At 40.2% G+C, this 22325-nt stretch overlaps 1 protein-coding gene across 1 annotated transcript in view; it reads left to right on the plus strand.

Moving 5' to 3' along the window:
• Positions 1–22325, plus strand: part of Cpne8 (copine 8) — a 190175-nt gene that overhangs the window by 114699 nt on the left and 53151 nt on the right. The window contains 1 exon segment of the mRNA XM_050127964.1: positions 10752–10827. Within this exon segment, the coding sequence (XP_049983921.1) occupies positions 10752–10827 (76 nt within the window).

The raw sequence follows: 22325 nt of genomic DNA on the forward strand, positions 1-22325 counted from the left end.
TAGCACATTGGAGTTTTATCTCTGGGGAAGGTTCCGCTGTGATTAATTTGGCTGTCGCTTCCATATTCGAAAATTTTGTAAACATTTTTCTCTTAATATCTTCTCCGACCATTCATTATTCTGGACTATGTTGTTTAATCCCCGTGAATTTATGTCATTTCTAGAGATTCTTCTGCTGCCAATGTCCATCTTTGTTTCGTTGTGGTCAGATTGGATACATAGAGTTAGTTCAGTTCTGTACTTGTTGAGATTTGTTTAGTACTCGGTATGAAGTCTCTTCTGTGGGCTTTGGAGCAGAGTGTACATTCTTTGGTGCTTGGGTGGAATGTTCTATAGATACCTGTAGGTAGATGCATTGGATACACGATGTCATTTATCTGGAGGCTTCTCTGTTTATTTTTTGTTCTAATGATCTGTCTATTGGAGAAAGGGTGGAATTCAAGTCGCCTACTATGACTGAGTTGTTTTCATCTGTGCCTTGAAGTCCGAAAATATGCTTTTTATAAAACAGTGTGGTAGAGATTTAAATGCACATCTGTCTCCAATTGCAATATCGGTTAACTGTTGTATTGATTAGAACACAGTGTTCTTTATCTCTTCTGATTAACCTAGGCTTAAAGTCAGATCATAAGATAGTGCACCTGCTTCTTACCTGGTCTTCTTTCTTTGGATACTTTTCTCTATGGGTCCTTGTCAGTAAGATAAGTTTCCTGTAGTCAATAAAATCATGGCTTTCACTTTTTTAAACCATTTAAGTGACCCATGACTTTTGATGGATGGGCTAAGGCCACTAATATTTAATGTCATCATGGAAAGACATGTGCTAATTGCTGTCACTGTCGTTGACCTTTGACTTCTTTTGTTGTGTTCTTATTCCTACTTAGTGTTCAGAATTTACAGTTTCATTTTCTTTCTTCTCTCCTCTCTTGGCTCTGCCCATTCCTCTCTCATTCTATTTATTGCTCCCAGTAGTTTCCGCAAGACTGGCTCAGTGGACATGAATTCTTTCAGCTTCTTTATCTCATAGAGAGATTTTATTTTTCCTTCTACAATGGCAAGTAGTTTAGCTGGGTACAGTAGTCTGGGTTCACATCTATGGTCATATAGAACTTGTAGTCATTGCTCCAGTTTCTTTGGCCTTTCAAAGTTTTAATCAGAATCTATGGTCTTCTAGAACTTGCACTACTAAGCCCAAGTTTCTTTGGACTTTTAAAGTTTTGATCAAGAAGCCAGCTAATACTCTGATAGGTTTTCCTTTTCATGTGAATTGTGTATTTTTTCTCTTGCAGCAAACATTATTATTCTTTTTGTTATGAATATTGAGGGTTTTCACTGTAATGTGACACTTGGAATTAATTTTCTGTTTTAACTTTGGATTCATTTGGATTCATTGTGCTTCTTGTGTCTGTACAGATGTGTTTTCCTTACTACAAGAAAGTTTTCTTTATGATCCCATTTAGGATCTGATCTATGACACTGGTCTGGGATTATTCTTCTATGACTAGAATTCATTTATTTATTTATTTGATATTTTAACAGCATTGCAAATTTCCTGCATATTTGTTTATTATATTTTGAATTTTTTCATATTCATCATGAAAATGGTCCAGTTCCTTTTTTTTTTTTTTTGCTTTAGTCTGGGAATGCTGTGTTGTATAGATTTGGAGTAGGGATTGACCATCCAGTGTAGGCTATTCTTGCTACAATTTTCAACCCTTCCTGTTAATTTTCTTACAAAATTTATAAACATTTGTTTGAGAAGTTTTGGACTACTTGATTCTGTGTTCAATCACTACGAAAACAAAAATCAATTCAAGCAATTTATTTTTAATGGCATACTGGTAGTGAATTTTGACAGAAAAAGACAACACTAGAAATATAATGTCACATTCATATAGATTATTACACATCACTTTATGAAGTTGCACAAATTTGGTGACACAAAATAAAAAGAGATGTATGAGTCTGTAATCTACAGTAGCTCAGAAATATTCTGCTGTGTAAAATGCACAAGGCAGAGCTAAGGTGAGAATGATTAAATATTGAATCGTATTTATCCTTTCATGATAAAAGAATATTTGTTTATTCTTAAACAAATATATTACTTGTGACTATTTAAGAAAGTAACTAATATCCTAGAGTTGAATTTCTGTAGCTGTACTCTAATGACCAACAGAAAAAAAAAAAATGTGAGCAGAGGCTCCATGGCTGGATTTGTTTGCTTTTGGTTTCTATTGTGATTTTAGTCCTTTGGTTAACATCAAAACTATCATTTTATACTAAAGCTACTAAAGCATTTTTGTTTTGCCCTTGTTAATAACAGTAATTACCACTGGCTGGTATTTTCAACTTTTCTGTCCGTAGTGAATCACACACATTTACCTTTCTATGTATGAACGCTTAAACTTAAATCTAAAATTCAATTACTTTCAAATTATAGCGAAAGGTAGGTGAAATAAACAATATGAATATTTTAATGTCCCTGAAATTGGTCGGGATTTTAGGTTCGGATATTAGCTCAGTAATTTTCTGATCCATGTAGTACTAGATTAGTAACAGGATTCCCAGGTGGAACGGAAGTGCAACCAAAGCTCTCTGTTCTGCATTCTAACGGAGGGTATTGCTAGGTCTGTGTCACTGTCACCTTGACTGGACGCTAGCTCCGTAGGAATGTGAGGGTGTTTCAGGGGTTTCAATGAGGACATGGTTGACAGAATCCATGGACTACGTCCTTAGTCTGCATAAAATGGGGGAAAGGAGAAAGCCTGATGATTGACCGCACCCTCTGCTCCCTGCTTCCTGCTCCTCTGTGATGTGAGCTGAGGAGCATAAGCCCACCATCCTGGAGCCCTCCGCTGGCATGTCTTCCTCAACTTAGTAAATTAACCAATTAATTGGGGAGTCCACAATAAATGTTCCTTTTGTTGTTCTTTTAAATATTTTGTCAATAGCAATGAGGAACATGATAGACTGGGTAAAATCTATTTATCAAAGATTTTTTTGATCCTAAAATACAGTATTGAGACAGGAAGTTTCAATGTGTGATGTGTTTGTTTGATTAAATGGTTTAAGATAAAGGCTGCTGGCAAAGAATTAAACGGGATTATATTTTTAAAAGTTAAATTTGTATGTATTGCTTTAATTATATCTGGTATACATGAAGTTTAAATAATAAAGCATAAATACATGAACATTTCTATGCATTTCTCTTTAAAAGTTAGTTGTGACTATATAGGAATATAATTTTCACCTAAGTGTGACAAAACCAATTATAACTTATCCTTCGGTGTGAATGTGTCGTTTACATGTCATTATAAACTATGTTAAGGATTATTGTTTTCATCTTAGAAAAATATTATGTCCAAAACTTTGAGTGGACACGATAAAGTGAAAAATCAAGTTTATGAACAAAATATTCAATAAGCATAAGAAGTAAATTAATAAAATTATCAGTTATGATTACTTAAATATATTACACACAGGTATATATAAAACTCCAAAACACAGCTACATATTACATTACGTAACTTATATATTTGTTATGCTACATATGTATAAAATACAACTTTATAATTTATATCTGTATTAGAAATGGATAGAAGGGCAGATATGGACAAGATGAATAAAATTAGCCTACAGCCGCTGAACTACTGTATGAGAATGGTAACATTCATCCAGTTCCCATGGATACTGAGAAGCACAACTCTAATCCACAGAGGAACAAAGACAAAAGGTGTACGAGGATTACATAATGTTTACCCAGGGTGGCTTATATCCTTAATATACACATATACAGTATTTATATGCAGATATACATTATATATGCATATTTAACACAATATACAATACTATATGTGCATATATGTAGTATATACATGCACATACTATATGGATATATAGTAATTATGTATTAATTATTTATAATTATCGTTATAAGATAAAATATAACCCATAAAGAAATTCTACTTCTGTCAGAATATGCTGATAATAAAGGAGCTGCATTGTGGGAAAAGATGGGACTCTGTGGCAGAGTGCTTGGTGAGTACACAGATTTGGATTTGATTTCTGGCAACTCCACGAAAAATAATAATGCTTATTCAGCAGACTACAACACAGAACAGCAGATCGCCTGGGAGGCCTCAAGAGTCATACTGGGACTTCTTTGGGGGTCTAGACATTCTCTACTAGAACTTCAGAAAGTTACAAACAAAAACATTAGATCTTAGATTGAACCTTTTAAAATGTCAGTGTTTCTATTGCTGTGATAAAACACCATGACGAAGTCAATTTATAGAACAGAGTTCATTTGCCGGGTGGTGGTGGCGCACGCTTTTAATCCCAGCAATCGGGAGACAGAGGTAGGTGGATCTCTGAGTTCGAGGCCAGCCTGGTCTACAAGAGCTAGCTAGTTCCAGGACAGCCTCTAAAGCTACAAAGAAACCCTGTCTCGAAAAAAAAAAAAAAAGAGAATAGAGTTCATGTGACCTAAGGTTCTAGTTGGTGAGCGTTCGTGCTGGTAGAGCAAAAGCATGGCAGCTGGAGCAACCAGCTGAGAGCTGGCATCTGGAACCTAAGGCATACAGCAAAGACTGCACTGGAGATGCCATGAGGCTTTGAAATGTCAAACCTGCCCCCAGTGACAAACTTTCTCCACCAAGGCCACCCCCTCTAAACCTACCCAAAATGCATCAGCTGTTGGTGCTATCTAAATTACCATGGTCAATGAAAGTGGGGGTTATCTCATTTAAAAGCATTCTCAAATGCTCAAAGGAGTGTTAAAGTCGATGAGGTGTGACGATAGGAAAAACAAAATCAACAAAATGGGGAGCAAGATGGGGGAGGTTATTCTCTGAACTTGCTAAGACAGCTCTTTGCTGCAGTCATTACCAGCCAAGAGTCCAGTGTGCACGTGACTTGCCGTCGTGGAACTGGCGGTTTGATTCCATTCACCTGAGAACAAAGGCTCCTGCCACGCAGTAAATAAGGGTTTATATAGGAGGAGGAATGTACACAGCTGTGCATCTGCCTCCCCGACCATGAGTGGGAAACATCCACCATTGCCGTGGATGCTCGCTTTTCAAGACCTTGGTATTTTCAAAGACTCCACCATGCTTGCTGACACTGGTGGAAACTAAAGAAGACCGAAAAACATGGGCAATATAAATGAAGAAGAGGAAATAAAGACAGACGCTGTCTTCCCTCATAGGAAGGACAAGTTAGTGACCAAAATACCAGACAGAAACAAAAAAGGATGCATTTATTTTGGCTCAGAGTTTTGGGGAATTTCCATCCATTTGTCAGGAACAGCATGGAGAAACCCCTCCCTTCTGAGAAAAGGATTGTGGGAATGCAATTCTTCACAACCAGAGGACCAGCTCACAGGCTTCTGCAATTGGGAACTGGATTGTGACTTACCTCTGTCAACCAGGCCATAGCTAAAAGTTCCACAGCACCCAAAATTAGGGTGACCAGTATGGAAAAGCAAGCAGAGCCCGTGGGGGACCTTTTATATTCAAACTGCAGCAAGTAGCAACAATTTTTGTGCTGAGTTCAACATGTAGAAATGTTATTTTTTTATATGAAGTTCACATGAAAGTCTTCATTTGGAATAAATTTTTTCCAACACACATCTGAAGCCATCATATTGTGACATACACCAAAGAGAAAGACTCCCAAAGTTAGCATCCTGGAATTCATCCAGGGTTCATTTGCATATATAATTTCAAAATATTATGCTTTATTATATAGTATTTCAAATTCATAAGCTTAATATAGCTGTATAAATTATATTTATATAGAAAGCTATATCGGTTATTAAGGCTATGTAGGAACCATTTTCACTGGCTGCATGAATAGTTGTTCTGAGCTACTTTGCTAAAATGTAGACTGCATTGTATTAGGGTCTTTAAAAATATAAACATCTTTGATAAAAAGAATCAAATTAATTATCTGAATTTAATTTTGAAATAAGAAATAGTCATTCCTTCCAACATTTTGGTAAAGACAAACACACACACACACACACACACACACACACACACACACATATAAGAATCCTAAAGTTGACAATAACTCGGGACCACAGTGTGGTAGAAAAATGAATGGGTGTTTTGGGATGTATCTGTCAGCCGTTACAAAATGTGTCTGTTACAGCTGTATCCGTACAAAATTCTTAAGAGACAGTTGGGAAACTAAGCATGAAAGGCATCCGAACTGCCAGCCAAAGAAAGCACTTCGGTGTGATCTAATAGGCACTTACCGTGTGGGCAACAACAGTCAGAGCTGTGTTTAGATCTTAGGGCTTTGAAAATTGACATGATTCACACCTGTGCTGTTGTGCTAAACTGCATATGATCAGTATGAGGAAAATAATGCCAATAGTCTAGGCAACGTTATATCATAGAACAGCTGATTTGAATACTGTGCTATTCCTGGTACCTACTGTGCCAGTCACTAACAGAGATGTAATCTGAATACACTGTGCCATTCACGGTACCTACTGTGTGCCAGACACTGACATAGATGTAATCCAAATACGCTGTGCCATTCACGGTACCCACTGTGTGCCAGGCATTGATGTAGACTATGGAATACTGAGGTGAGATTTTAACCTCTTGTTTTCTAGGCTAATAATACAAGCTCAGAGGGGAAACATACAAACAAATGTGCATACTGTGTGCTGGGAAATGTAACACAGTGACCCTGGGTGCCTTGAGCCTTCCTTTTGTTCCAGAGAGCTAAGTGTGAGGGTGTGAAACAGGAAAGGCCCTTGGAGGAAACAAAAGCTAAGTCTATAAGTGACGCCAAAGTGGATATATCCTAAAACACATGTGGGGAGGTGATGTATGTATTCATGACCAGTGTAAACATAAATTACATTTGCAGGGTGCCACTCTCCACTGGCAACGCAACAGAGGTAAGATTGTGTTACATAGACTACATTCAGCACGCGACTCAAAACTAGTTTCTTCACTGACATTGCTAGTGATGTAGTGATCAATTTGCTCTAAATATTGATAGTCCAAGCTTCACCACTGTCTCACACGTACAAAGGGCCTCGTTCAGTCCCATGGAGGCTACACAGCTGTCGGTCTAGAATTCCTGAGTTTCCGTGAGCTTGGTTCAGCTGTCCCTGCAGATTTCTCTCTCATGATCTTGACCTCCGTTGCTCATGTATTTCCTCCTCCCTCTCTTGGACTGGATTCCCAGAGCTTGGCCTGGTGCTTGGTTGTGGATCACTGCATCTGGCTCCATCATTTGCTGGATGAAGATTCTATGATGGTAGTTGGGATATTCACCAATCTGGTGCCGGAGTAAGGTCAGTTCAGGCTCCTCCCCACTATTGCTAGGATAGCAATACTGGGTCACTATTGTTGGATAACTGGGGTCATTATGTGGATTCTTAGGAATTTCCCTAGTACCAGGTTTTTCCCTAACCCCAGTGTGGCTTTCTCTATCAAAATCTCTCTTTCATGGCTCACCCACTCTCTTCTCTCCCCTCCACCATCCCATTCACTCTTGTTCTCATCTCGCATCCCCATCCCTTCATCACTTCCTCCCCCCAGTTTACCCAGGAGATCTCATCTAATTCCCCTTCCCTGGGCGATCCATGTGTCTCTCTTTGGGTCTTCCTTGTTACCTAGCTTCTCTGGAGCTGTGGTTTGTAGTCTGGTTATTCTTTGCTTTACATCTAGTATCCTCTTATGAGTGAGTACATACCGTATTGGTCTTTCTGAGTCTGCTCTACCTTCTGTAGTAAGTAATGCACAGGAGAAAAATTTCTCCTCATTTTAGAATGTACGGGCATCATTCAGAAAAGGTCACCCAGTTCAGCAGCTTCCAAGGTACATTGCTATCCCTGAGAACACACAGGTTGTCACCTATCATACATTTTTTTAGTTTTGTAAAAAGTAACAAATCTATGTGGCTCAAAACACCCAAGTATTAAAGACCCCTTCTTAGCAAGTGAGTTCTACCGTGAGTTATGTATAGTTGTATCAGAGTGTGCTCAGTTGGGCAACCAGGCCGTGTGATTGGATACAGATGTTCCACTCTATCAGAATGGCTTTTTATAGGTAGATGTTCCTGAATTTGAGTCTGGATTACCTAATTCCATTTGCTTGAGACTAGTAATCATTGCTTCTCTATGTCAAATGTGTGGTAAGTGTTGAGCGGCAGAAGTGGCGTGCTGGCAATCAGGATCTGAATACTGAATTTGAAAAACTTGGCCAAATGCAGATAGACCCACGCAGTGTGTGTCAGGTCTCTATTCCCTATTCCCGCCGATGTTTAGTGGGAGCTCAGTGTTACAGGCCGGCTCACACTTAGCAGCATCACAGCCTTTGAGGTGTTTCCATGCTTTCATCTCCATGGTTACTATTTCAGATCCCTGAAAGGTGCACGGGGAAGAGGCTGGGTTCTAAATAGAAGCACTAGGACTCAAGAGAATTGCAAGGTTTTTTAAAAAAGACATTATGGGTATGAAGTTGTATTTCCCATGGCCAAAAGAATTGTTTCATTTATCCAAATTTCATAGGAAATGTAGAAAAAACAAAGTGTCAGTACTAAAGTCCTGTTGTGTACTTTTTAATGTGTGAGTTGAGAGACTGGACTAGGGATTTCATCATAACATATTACTAGCTCCAGCACTCTCCTCTGATATCTGTATGTATGTAAATCCAAATCTGAAGTCAAGATTAGGCTGCTCTAAAAAGGAGACCCCACATAAAACAATGGTTTATAAGTGCAGGATCTTTCATGCAAGTGGAACTGGGATGCTGGGTATCAAAACGAGTTACACCTCAAATGATTGGTACGGTTATTAGCAGTGAGATCACGACCTGTCCCCAGCACTTAGCTGGCTTTTGGAAACCTGTTTTCCTTGCCCAGCCTTACACAAGAAGAGGAGCTCAGATCCTGCCTCAACTTGGTGTGCCATGTTTTGTTCAAGTTCATGGGAGGACCCTTTCTAGATGGAGAAGGAGGAAGAGGAGTGAAAGAGGGGGGATAGATGTGACATGTGTGTGTGGGGTACTAGAAGGAGAGGAGGGAGGAGAAACTGATTGGTAGGTAAAATAAATGAAAAAAGTTATTTAAATAAAATAAAAAAGAAAACATTCTCTTGTGATAAAATGTTACGTCAATGATTGCAGTTAACTGTTTTTTTCTTTCAAGTCCTACCTTCAGAAAAGGATTGTTGTCTAGGTTCTCTGGGATTATGAAATGTAGACTGGTTTTTCTTTGCTTTATGTCTAAAAACCACTTATGACTGAGTACATATATTTGTTTTTCTGGGACTGAGTTATCTCAGTCAATATGATGTTTCTTAGATCCATCTATTTGCCTGCAAATTTCAAGATGTCATAATTCATTCCATTGTGTAAATGTACCACATTTTCCTTATCCACTCTTTGGTTGAGGGGCATTTAGGTTGTTTTCAGGATCTGCTTATGACAAATAATGTTGTCATGAACATAGTTGAGCCGCCCATGTCCTCGTGGCATGAAAGTGGTATTGCTGGATCTTGAAGTAAGTTGTTTCCTAAATTTTTGAGATATTGTCATACTGATTTCCAAAATGGCTATACACAATCCCAGAGAACCTAGACAACAAGAACACTAAAAGAAACATACATGGATCTAATCTACATGGGAAGTAGAAAAAGACAAGATCTCCTGAGTAAACTGGGAGTGTGGGGATCGTGGGAGAAAGTAGAAGAGGAGTGGGGAGGGAGGAAGGAGGAGCAGAGAAAAACATACAGTTCGATAAAAACAATTAAAAAACTTTTTTTGGTTGGTTAAACACAGCTATTCATTACTTATTACTGGTCACCAGGAAAAGAGCATGACTTTTTAAGAAGTTCACAGCTAAACAGTAAATTCTCATAGGGCTTATGGGGACATTCATTTATGACAATGAACAGCTTGCGAGTTCTGTGACACAAAACAACTACTTTTGTTTATTATAATCCTTTACCTCCTGTCTTAGATTCCTTTCCAGTTACTGTGAAAAGCCACGTAAGGGAGAAAAGCTGATTCTCACTCACGGTTTAAGGGACAGGCTATCATGGCTGGGGAACTGTGGTGACAGGGGATTGAAGCAGCTGGTCATATGACCTCGTCAGCCAGAGGTGTTGAGCGGTGCAGGCAGGCTGTGCACAGCTCCTTCTCCCTGCTTTCACTCCAGGACACACCTAGGGAATTGTTCCACCCACAGTGGGTGAGTCTTCCAACCACAACCTGCACAAGATGCTCCTCCTCAGGCATGCTCAGAGGGCCATCTTCAGGTGTTTCCAAATTCTGTCAAACTGACCGTACTCTCTAGTTCCTCTAATGGACATGCTCTTCTTTTGGTGAATTACAGTTGCCTGAGGATCCATTGTCAATAACAAATTTCTCAGCAGTATGGTTTAAACTTAGTGAAATAGTTAATCATTTGGATAACACAGGATTATCATTTGCTTTCGAGGTGAAAATCATTAAAACTATTATTCCTGTTTCAAGTACTAATTTTTGTGTGTAAGTTGAATAATTGAATATTAACAAAATATTATTAATTTTAAATTTTAGATTAAGGGACAATAAAATTATATATCAGTCACTCAAGAAATTGTCTAAATTATAAAGTTGTGTTCATAGAGATATTAGACATTTTTCCAACTCAATAAACAGTTCTTATGTAAAATGTTTTGATATATGAATGAGAAATGAACAAGCCTGGTGCCACATACTTCTTTCTCCTCTCACTTTCAGTCATGATTTCATTGGAGAATTTACAACAAGCTATCGAGAACTTTCTAGAGGACAGTCACAATTCAATGTCTATGAGGTAAGAAGTGTTTGGCTTTACTACTGACCTCCTGTGGTAAGCAGTTTTTGCTTTGCACTGCTTTCTAAAGGTAATGGCCAAAGATTAAATGGGAACATACATGTGTGTGTGTGTGTGTGTGTGTGTGTATGAGAGAGTATATGGCGCACATACATTTATAATCTTTAAATTCATTGAATCTATTTGTTTCTTTAATTAATATTATTTTACTTGTTTCTTTAATTAATTGGTTGGTTTAGATGACCTGTTAAATGAAGGTATTTGTGGAGAACACATTAAGCCGTGACTGTGTACTTTTGAGTGGTGACAAAGCCTTCATCTTGTCCCAGTAAAAATGTTGACGGTGTAAACAGAAACTTTCAACCATGGCTTCCTTCTCCAACACAACTGCAGCCTGAGACAGCTCCACTACAGAGACCTCCTACTGAGATTAGCTAAACCTGTCTTGTTTATACTATGAACCTATCTCCTTGATTCTGATGTGTAAAATAAACCTGCTGAGGTTTCTGGGTTGCTGCTGAGGTTGGTATCCTCCATCAGATCAAGCACAACCCCTCTCACCCAGCCTTTCTTTATGCTTGTCTGTGTGTCTGTCCTTCCTTCATTCCCTCATTGCTCCAGTTAGGTGAATTCCCAAAGCCCTGGAGTCGTGCAGACAAATGGTTCTGTTTTATTCTCGCTCTTAAGTCACATGGTCTATTTATCTTGAACTTCTAAGATTTGCCTAAGAAGCTTTTCTTTCATTTCATTTTATTTATTTTTAATTCATATTTAAGCATATGTCTTTGAGTTTGTGTGTGCAAGTACTTGAAGAGAGGTCAGAAGCCGGGCGGTGGTGGCACACGCCTTTGCCTTTAATCCCAGCACTTGGGAGGCAGAGGCAGGCGGATCTCTGTGAGTTCAAGACCAGCCTGGTCTACAAGAGCTAGTTCCAGGACAGGTTCCAAAACCACAGAGAAACCCTGTCTCGAAAAACCAAAAAAAAAAAAAAAAAAAAAAGAGAGGTCAGAAAATGTTGTCAATGCCCAGGAATTGGGATTGCAGGTGGTTGTGAGCTGCCTGGTGTGAGTGCTAGGACCAGAACCTGGATCCTCTGGAAGAGCATTGATGCTCTTAACCACTAAGTCACCTTTCCATCCTTGGAAACATTTTTCTTTTCCTTTTCTGAAGTTAAAATATAATTAACATAATTTTCCACTTTCTGAGTCCTCTCTCTGATTCCTCTCAGTTTTACTCTCTCCCAAATTTGTAATGTCTGGCCTCTTTTTCTTTAATGTTTGGTGTGTGTGTGTGTGCTCCTGAATATATAAATTCAATCTTCATAATCTGTATAACGTAATTGTAAGTAGATATGTTCAGAGCTTACTGTGAACATAGCCCGTTGATCCATTTGTCTGGGGGAGACTATTTCTCCTGCTCTCTGCATTGCTTCGTTGCCAGTAGTGTTTTCTGTAAATTTGGGGCTTTGGGAGACTTCCCCACTTTGTGTTAACATGTCCACTGGTGTCATCTATGCTTAGGTCTTGAAAAAAATTTTCTTTTCTTTCTTCCTTTCTTTCTTCCTTCCTTCCTTTCTTCATTCCTTTCTTTCTTTCTTTCTTTTTCTTGTTTTTTTTTTTTTGAAACAAAGTTTCTCTGATGCTTTGCAGTCTGTCCTGGAACTAGCTCTTATAGGCCAGCATGGCCTCGAACTCACAGAGATCTGCCTGTCTCTGCCTCCCGAGTGCTGGGATTAAAGGTGTGTGCCACCACCACCAGGCATGGGAAATATTTTCTTATTTTATATTCAAATCCTAACTTGTTATGTGTGCCTGAATTGCTATGCTTTGCTTCCTATCCATCACTAATCAACTGGTTCCTAACTAGAGAAGGAAAATTATTCATTTTTCTACTGTTGGCAGAGTATCATATCAGTGAGCTACAGTTGGCACAGTGTTCCCAAGAACCTTCACTTTCATTTAGGTAGACTCTGAAGGGAATGCCAGGGCACTACACAGTTAGTAAAGAGACTCAATTAACCACACATACTGAAATTGCATCTGTCCTCAGCCACCAAATCTGGGATAAGCACTGCTGACCCTTGATTGCCATTATCTGAACATTCTCTATACGTTTTCAAAACTTTGATGTATATGCGTATCAAAAGAGTGCATCTCAATATTTAATGGATGGTGGCACCTCTTCTCCACAAGGTACCACTAAAGCTGGCTTCTTTTGGGAGTGTAGGATTCAAATAGATTGTATTCCACTCATACTGTGTTTATTTATTCATTCACTCAGTGACTACTACTTTCATTGTTCTGCATTCCATGCTCGTACTAGGCTCTGCATCCTTCTGGTCATACAGAGGTGAATGAAGAATTTAGTGTGTATTGCAATGGTCATTTGTGCTCTGAACAGATAGCTCATGAAATTATAGATGCTAAACTCAGCTCAAGAAAGATTCAAGTCACAGGCAAAGATGGAGTAATAATCTTTTCTACTTTAATCTTTCAAAGAAAGGATATTAAGACTATATGGATAATGAAAGTAGCATCAGATAATCTGTGCACATGTAAACATGTGTGACGTTTGATGAGCTGACAAAGAAGCTAAATAGGGATTGTTCTTATTAAATGTCCTGGTGCCATTGGTTCGCTGTAAATATTTTCTTTTTAATAAACATTATCAATAGAAATCAGGCTGAAGGAAGTTAAACACAATGCATTGTGCGAAGTTTTACTTTACCAGTAGACGTCTGGACATAGTGACACACAGCTGTCATCCCAGCAGTCAAGAGGCTGACAGAAGTGAATCATAAGTTCAAGTCCAATGTGGGCTGTATAGTGAGACTGTATCAATGAAGCAAGTCCTTGAGATGTCCTCAGTGGTAAAGGACAGGCCTAGCATGTAAAAACCCTGAGTTCTGCCAGGCGGTGATGACACATGCCTTTAATCCCAGCACTTGGGAGGCAGAGACAGGTGGATCTCTGTGAGTTCAAGGCCAGCAAGTTCCAAGACAATCAGGACTATTAAACAGAAAAACTCTGTCTTGGAAAAAAAAAAAACCAAAGCAAACAAAAAAAAACCAAAATAATCAAAAACCTTAACCTGAGTTCCCTCTACAACATGCACACACACACACACACACACACACACACACACACACACAAACTAAAGTGGGGAGGGAGAGATTCTAGAATCTGTTGCTTCTTACTTAGTGACTAATGAATTAGATTTGTAAAGAATAAATTCTTTGTGTGGGCTATAAACATCTTTGCTTTGCAAGCATATTGATCAATAGATGGTTTTATGTACATCAGGACACACATTGCATGATCCAATTGTGTAAAATATTGCTTTAGCTTTCTCTTGCTTTTTCAGTAGAGGCTTCTATCATCCCTTTCTGGTCCTTCTGGTACATGTGAATAGCCACACATCCGTCCAGAGCATATACCTTATAATCCCCCCTCTCTGTCTCTCTGTCTCTTTATCTATCTATCTATCTATCTATCTATCTATCTATCTATCTATCTATATCTTTCCCTTCAACCAAGGTCTCAGTTTGTTGCCTAGTCTGGTCTGGCATTGTGGCAATCTTCCTGCCTCAGCCTTCCAAGAGCTAGGATTATAAGTGTTCTATCCCACCCAGTTTGAGATTTTGTTGGTTGAACATTGATATACAGATGTTTCAATTCATACACAATTCTTAACATAGGCATCAAAATTCTGAAGTCATGCGTTGTGCTGAGGCATCAGAACTCTCTGAAGAGCCATGTGTTGTTTCTTTTCAAAGTTATTCCGGTGATCTTTCAGCCTCAAACTTGGTAGCGAGTTTGCTTAAGAAGCCCTCACACAGCAGGGTCAAAACCTCATGATCTTCCACTGATTCCTAGAATTTATGCCATATACAGCAGCACATGCTCAGTTTCCTGCCTTTCACGGCTCATTATCACAATTGTTAGGAGTACGGAGATGTTACAGTCCAAACAAGGCAAAGGCCAGGGAGTGGATTTGTAGGAAACTGCCCTCCTACAAACACGAGACCAGAGGTAACTGAATATATTCCAGACATAAATGCACAACGGAGACTCCAAATTGCAGCTAAGTATGCTTTGTATTGTAGGTTATAAAACTAACCCCTATGGATTGTTACACTGACCCCCTAGACAGTCACAATCTTTCCTAACTCTCCTCTCTTCTGGTTGTACCAGAAAGTGAATAATTTCACCTCTTAAAAAAGTCATTTGCACTTTTAAAAATGGGCTCAGGTAGGACCTGCCCTCCAATTTAAAAATGTTTCTAGAGCTACAAAAAAATCCATTTACTGAATAATTGATTAAAAATATTTTTTTCCTCTGGATACAAGGAGGAAGACAATGACCACTGACAGACTCTGTGCATGATTAGTCCTATGTGGCCTCTTTTGCATCTACTTCGGAGACAGGACTCTGGTTTTCCATCTCTCTGTCTTCTGCAGGAGGTCTGTAGGTCAGCTGCTTCAGCCTGTTTGCACTGGGCTCCTCTCCTCCTTTTTGTCCAATGATTTATCCTTTCCCATGGCCTTATCATGCTCTGCCTCCACCTTGGCCTACCCAGGCTCCTCTCTCCCTGCCCTTCCTCTTCAGCATCCTGGCTGGAACAGTGGGAGGTGCATGTGACACCCAGCAGGTCACAGTACTGCATTATCTACCTCTTGACCTGCTCTGGCTGGAGCTTTTTGAAACCTTCTGGGGCTGGAGTGATAACTTGGCAGGTAAGAGCATAGTCTGCTTTTGCAGAGGATCCAAGTCCAGGCCCAGCATCCGCATCATGCAGCTCACAGCTGCTTTCAACTCCAGCTCCAGGGTGGAACTTCGAAGGCTCCAGCACTCACATGTGCATAGACACACATAGACATATGCGTGAGTGCGCAGAGTAAGATGAATAACTTTTAAAACTTCAGAAAATCCCTCTAGATCAGTGGTCCTCAACCTTCCTAATGCTGCAGCCCTTTAATACAGTTCCTCATGCTGCGGCGACCCCCAACCATAAAATTATTTTGTTGCTACTTTATCACTAATTTTGCTACTGTTATGAATCATAATATAAATATCTGATATGCAGATAGTCTTCGATCACTCCTGTGAAAGGGTCATTTGACTGCCAAAAAAGTCTTGCGCCAAAGCCACAGTTGAGAACCAATGTTCTCACGTCATCTCTGAATTTCCCTTTTGGTTTCTACATCAGTCTTTTCTTTTCACCTTTGAGAGATATCCAGGTGCTAACAGTTACCAATGACTAGTCTCTTTTCTGTTTTTAAAATTAATGGATTAATTTATTAATTTTTTTATATCCCAGCTGCAGTTTCCCCTCTGTCCTCTCCTCCCAGTCCCCTGTCACGTTCCTCTGTTCCTACCACTTACAAGTTTTCTTTTTATTATTAACCAAATTTTTAAAATTTATTTTATACCTCACTGCAGTTTCCCCTCCCTCCTCTCCTCCCCTTCTCCACCTCCTATTAATTCCTCCTCTTTTTCCATTCAGAAAGGGGCAGGCCTCCAAAAGGTGTCAACAAAGCATGGCACATTAAGATGAGGCAGGAGCAAATTCCTCCTGCTGCATCAAGGCTGGGTGAGGCAACCAAGCATGGGGAATAGGTACCCAAAAAGCAGCTCAAGTGTCGGGGACAGTGTACTGATCACACTACTAGGAGCACCACAACAGACCAAACTACACAACTGTCACACACATGCAAAGGGTATTGGTTGGTCCCATGCTGGCTCCCAAGCCATGGTTCCAGAGTCCCTAAGCTCCCAGGAGTTCAGGTCAGCTATCTCTACCACTGACGATTTTCAATAAATGCCCTGGAGATAAATCTTTTCTCAGTTCTCAAACATTGAATTAGGTCAAATAAAGACAAGTCAAACACTGTTTAACAAAGCTTTTGTAGAGAGCTTTTAGACAAATCAGTTAATGCTAATTCTTTGTAAGTAACACCTTTTGAGAAGGGAGTGTCTATCCAGTCAATGGCTTTTAGACTTCCGTTTTTCTCTACTACACTTATTTGTTACTGAGCTGTGTAAGAAGAGCTTGAGTCGGGCTATGCAGTGAGATTCAGTGTTTGTTATTGATTGAATGAGCCTGAATTTTGGACCAACTCTTAGTTTTTCCAGATTCTTATAAAAAAAAAAAAGAAAGAAATTTTCTGATTTTTTCCTGACTTCTTATTTCACATTTTAAATAAGCTTCTCTAGTTATTTCAGTTTCTGAAGTAATAAATGTGATGATATTTACATATAATACCAGGTGTTTTCTTGATTGTTGAGCCTGCCATATGTGACTACATGACAAATCTTCTTGAAACTCAGTCGTAAATCACATTGCCCAAACTAATCCCCCTGTAGCCACCACTGATCATGATGTCCCAGGAGCCAAAGAGATGAATGCAGCTGAAATCCCACTAAGATTAACTGGGCTTCTCATCTATTTCCTAAAACCTAGGAAAATCGCACTAAGGTTGACTGGGCTTCTCATCTATATCCTAAAACCTAGGAAAATCCCACTAATGTTGACTGGGCTTCTCATCTATTTCCTAAAATCTAGGAAAAATTCCACTAAGGTTAACTGGGGTTCTCATCTATTTCCTAAAAACTAGGAAAATTCCACTAAGGATAAATGGGGTTCTCATCTGTTTCCTAAAACCTAGGAAAATGCTTTTCTCCCAGTGCTAAATGTTAGGTGCGTGGTTTTAGACACAACAGTGCTGACATACACATTTACAAAATGTTGAAATTATTAATTTCTGTTCGGTTTCAACCAACTTCTGATTTCCCATTGTTCCGCCTTCCCAATCATTGCACAGCACTATGTACTCTAAATAACTCTGAGGTACTGCAGATGCATGAAGCCTCTAGATGAATCCCGACTTTGACTCCTCAGCAGCCTCCTCAGATTTGAAAACTCTTGAGTTTGTAGTGGTGGTCTGGGTCCTTGCCAGTGCATGCTTGTTCATGTAAAACCTGATCAATCGAGGGATTTACAAAATACATAACAAAAACATAAAAACAGATTAAAAGAATAAATGAGCCAATTCCCATTTTATGATTTCTGCCAAATCTAGTGTGTTCTGTTCTTGGTTTCATTGTGAGCTCCCACAATGCAACAACTCATTCAACACTTTCTTGATTCTTGCCTTGTTATTTTAAAATAGAATACCTATTGCTGCTTGCACTTCTTTCTCTAAAATCCTATCCTATAGACAGAGCCAGGATAGAAAGACAGCAGTGAGGGAGCCCTGGGGAAAGAAATGATTTCCACAATACTGAATCTAATTGACACCTCTAGGCAGATGAGAAGCAAGAATTTTAGAGCAGCTAATTATTGTGAGAAGTTAGACTGTGTACACTTGGTAGGATATTGTAGGATATAGAAGCTGAAACTTTGGGGATACAAGAGTTCATCTGCAGGACAGTTTCCCTAAAGTCTCGAAGTGGTTGATACCAGCAAGTTGGTAGGTAGTTAACTCTTCATTTCAGACCCGAGAACAGATAAAAAGAAGGGGCAACTCCTTCTGTCATCAGCCACTTCCTACAGAAGGGGGACTCCAGTGAGGGGCAGATAGGTTCTGTCCCCAGGATCTAATAGGCATAGGTTGAGTTGACTTCGTATCACAGTAGGGGAACTTTAACTTGATCAGCTTCAGTGAATCATGGTAATGCCATCATACCCTCCTAGAGATGCCTCCAAGAAGTTAGAAAACTGAGATGGAAAATTTGGTTACAGAGTGAAGCAGAGATTACCCAGGAGAGTGAAGGCAGAGCAAGAAGAGTAGAAGTGGGAGAGACAGGGAGGAGCTGGTGAGAGGGGAGCGGGTGTCCATGGATAGGACAAGTGAAAGATTCGTATTGTGTCTCAAGGGGCGGGGGGTATTTGGCAGGGGTGAGCAGGGCCAGAATGTGAAGGAGGCTAATAGAGTTGTTAAGTTGGAGGAGAGCAATAGCTCACCACTTAGGATTGTGGAAATTGTAGGCGATGTTAAAAGGCTTGGTTGTGTTGGGAGGTCTGTGTGGGTATAGGACCTGGGAAGGGGAGGGACATTGTGGAAGGATGTAGCATGAGAGGACTATGGATCCATACCATTGAAGGGATGTGTTGCTGGTTGTCTTTGATATTTATTCTTTTCACTTTTTGATGGAGGAGGTCACTACCCAGCTTTCAGATAAATCACACATGGAGGCTTATTCTTAGTTATGAATGCCTGGCTTTAGCTTGACTTGTGTCTAGCCAGTTTTTCTTAACTTAAATTATCCCGACTACCTTTTGCCTCTGGGATTTTTCCTTTTCTTACTTCTAGATAGCTTACTCTCCCTTTTACTCCATGACCGGCTAGGTAGCTGGGTAGCTGGGTGGCTGGGTGGCTGGGTGGCTGGGTGGCTGGGTGGCTGGGTGGCTGGGTGGCTGGGTGGCTAGGTAGCTGGGTGGCTGGGTGGCTGGGTGGCTGGATGACTTGGTGGCTGGGTGGTAGCTCCTGATGTCCTTCTCCTCTTGTTCTGTCATTGCTTCTCCTCTTCCTCATTTCTCCTATTTATTCTCTCTGCCTGCCATTCCCACTTATTTCTCTCTCCTGCCTCACTATTGGCCATTCAGTTCTTTATTAGACCAATCAGGTGTTTTAGACAGGCACAGAAACACAGCTTCACAGAATTAAACAAATGCAACATGAACTAAACACAACACATCTTAAAAATAATATTCCCCACCAGGGGTGAGGCTATCAGGGAATGCTGAGCCTTAGTGGTCAGTCAGGCCCAGCTGTTGGATGAGTTAATAGAACCTGCCTCCTCCAAGGTCAGTTCTGTTTAAGATGGGCACTCAACTCTCCTGTGTGGAGATTAAGAGGGCGGGGAAGAGCAGAGCGCAGAGAATGATCACGGTGGGGTTTGTGACCAGTGAAGAGAATATTTCACCTTGCCTTAGAGAGGAGGCAGCACTCTAACAGGAGCAAAGTAAGGGTGGCGGTGTTTGAAGCCAAGGACTGCAGTACGGGTGAGGTAACAGAATGCTGCCAGGAGAAAGCTTTCCTTTCAAGTCAAGTCATTCAGGTGAACAGTGAAAACTCCCACTGCCAGGAGTGCTACACCAACGCAAGCTAGCAGAAACAACAAGGGATCTAGAGCACGGAAGGGAAGGAAGAAAAGGAATAGAGGACCAATGTAAAGAACTGTGCCTGAAAGTTGAGGGTTCCTTGCAGCCAGAGCTCCTCCGCTGCATCCAAAAGGTCATCTTGCAGATGCATCAGGGAGTAATAGAGCTGTCATAGAGTTGTGAGTCACTAGGAGGCTTATGTGGAATTTTCCTGTTCAGGTATAGCAGGAATCTAGTTATTTTAAAGGAGGTGGCTCCAGTAATTAAAACATGTAAAAGACGGTAAAGCAGCAAGTATGAGGATAATGAGAATCGAGTGTTCAAGGGGAAGAGCCAAAATGGGAGGGAACCACAGGCCATTCATAGGAGAAGGTTGTCACTGAATTTTTGTCTGTTCTCTGCATCTTTGAGACCAATCTTGAACCAGATAGGATTAGTTGGTGTGGGAGCAGCATTGTTCCTGGAGGAGGGCACAAGGCTCATCCTCAGCAGTAGCCAGGCTGTCTAGGCCTCGTTAACGTTGAAGCATTGCAGTAGCCAAAGAATCAAGTTGTTACTGAAGGATATAAAGCTGATCTGAGGTTGCTTTAAGCTTTCCAGAGAGCTTGTAAGACAGAGTGGTTAAGATGCAAAGAGGCCTTCAGTCTATCTATTGTAGTTCTGAATCCTGAAAAAGAATACCCAGCGTGGCAAGGAGAGGGATGAGATGGACTACCATTAGCCACCGTTTCTCGGGTCACCCAAACTTCTTTTAGGAACTTGGGACACAGATCTCTCTTAAGTGCTTCAGCTTTCAAAGGGGAGATGTGGAAAGCACGGCAGTTAAACTGCCTCAGAGGAGGGTCCTTATAAGGGGCCGGGGCAGAACTTAACAGACGGCAAAGAGGCAGAGCATAATACAAGCATGTGACAACAGTATGCATCCATGGACTGTCTTATTCGAGTGAGGTAGCATCTGTAATACATAAAGTTCAGACTTATGGGACTACTCTAAATCCCACTAAGAGTGTAGTTAAGAAAAAAGTTGGGGCAGTTTTGCCCTTATTGGAGAGCAGGCAAGAAAATTATCTTTGTCATGGTGTTATAGGCAAAAATGGTTGATCGTCGTCACCAGTGTCCATTATAAATCACGACGTTGGTTAAGTGGAAGAGCTTGAAATATTTTTCATTGATCACCTAAACTCAGACTTGCCAGTTGGACCTCATCTATTATAGCCTCGTGGAGAACATTAAGAGTTTAACATCATGATTAACATGAGTTTTGTGTAGTATGGTGAAATATATTTAGACAGCTGTTTGGACCATATACCAGAGCTCTGTAGATAGGACAACTGTAATTACATTTCTGTTATATCAGACTTTTGTACAAGGAGCAAACATCTGGAGACTTTGTAAGAGAACTCAGTTAAAATGAAAGAGAAATAGAATTTTTATAGAATTGTCCAGAAAAGTTCCAAGGATACAAATTGGGTGTCCTGAATTATTTCCTAAATCTGGGAGTTTGATTTCAGGGTATCTAACAACCTTCTTTGATCAGGGAACGTGTAATTGGGGCATAGGTTGACACATAATAACTGTGAGGAGTGCTCTTCCAGAAAGGGGTACTGTTCTATAGTTGCAGAATACAGCTTTTAGATTAGGCCTCTGTGCTTAAGAAGATAGGCAGGCTTGTTTTTCTCAGGTATGCATAGGTACTGTAGTTACTGATGTAAGCCAACATCCTGTTTTATATCTGGTGTGTGTGTGTGTGTGTGTGTGTGTGTGTGTGTGTGTGTGTGTGTATGATAGAATCATTAATGAGAAGTAGTTTTATAGATAACATTTCATGCGGATAGGAATAATGTCTGAGAACTGTCATCCTTTGAATTGCCAGAGAAACACATTGAACATTTTAATCTTTGCTATACTCTCCTGTTGGATGTTTAAGACTATGTACATAACCACAATTTTTTGTTGTTGTTTTTAAACTGCTAAGGCCATTGAGGGTCTGGTTCTCAGGAGTCACATGGACTCATGAGGAGTCTCTGATGCCTCCAGTCTCTCTCTTAACAGTTGTCTGTCTATGAAAGGATAAATCAAAGGCTTAGATTGGCCTGGCTGTGGCTTTCTCTGGAAGCTCTGAAGAAACTTCTCCTGTGTGTTTAGCATTCTTTTTGTAGATTGAGCACCGGGTTAGCATTCATTGAGTGGGGTCCAAGGCCCCTCTGAACAATCGAACAGTCAACTCTCCGCAGTTGTAGATGCTTCTAGAGATGGCCTACAGTCCCTCTGGGACCTCAATGACCTTTGAGGGCAAGGGAAAAATACTCTCCCATTTAGTCCCTCTGACCACATTAGAATAGCCTTCAAATATGGTTATTGTAACCCAGACAGTACACCAGTCCTGTACTTTT

This window comes from Alexandromys fortis, unplaced genomic scaffold (genome assembly GCF_014885135.2).
Source record: "Alexandromys fortis isolate MF-2015 unplaced genomic scaffold, M_Fortis_MF-2015_v1.1 scaffold_28, whole genome shotgun sequence".
Classification (NCBI taxonomy): domain Eukaryota; kingdom Metazoa; phylum Chordata; class Mammalia; order Rodentia; family Cricetidae; genus Alexandromys; species Alexandromys fortis.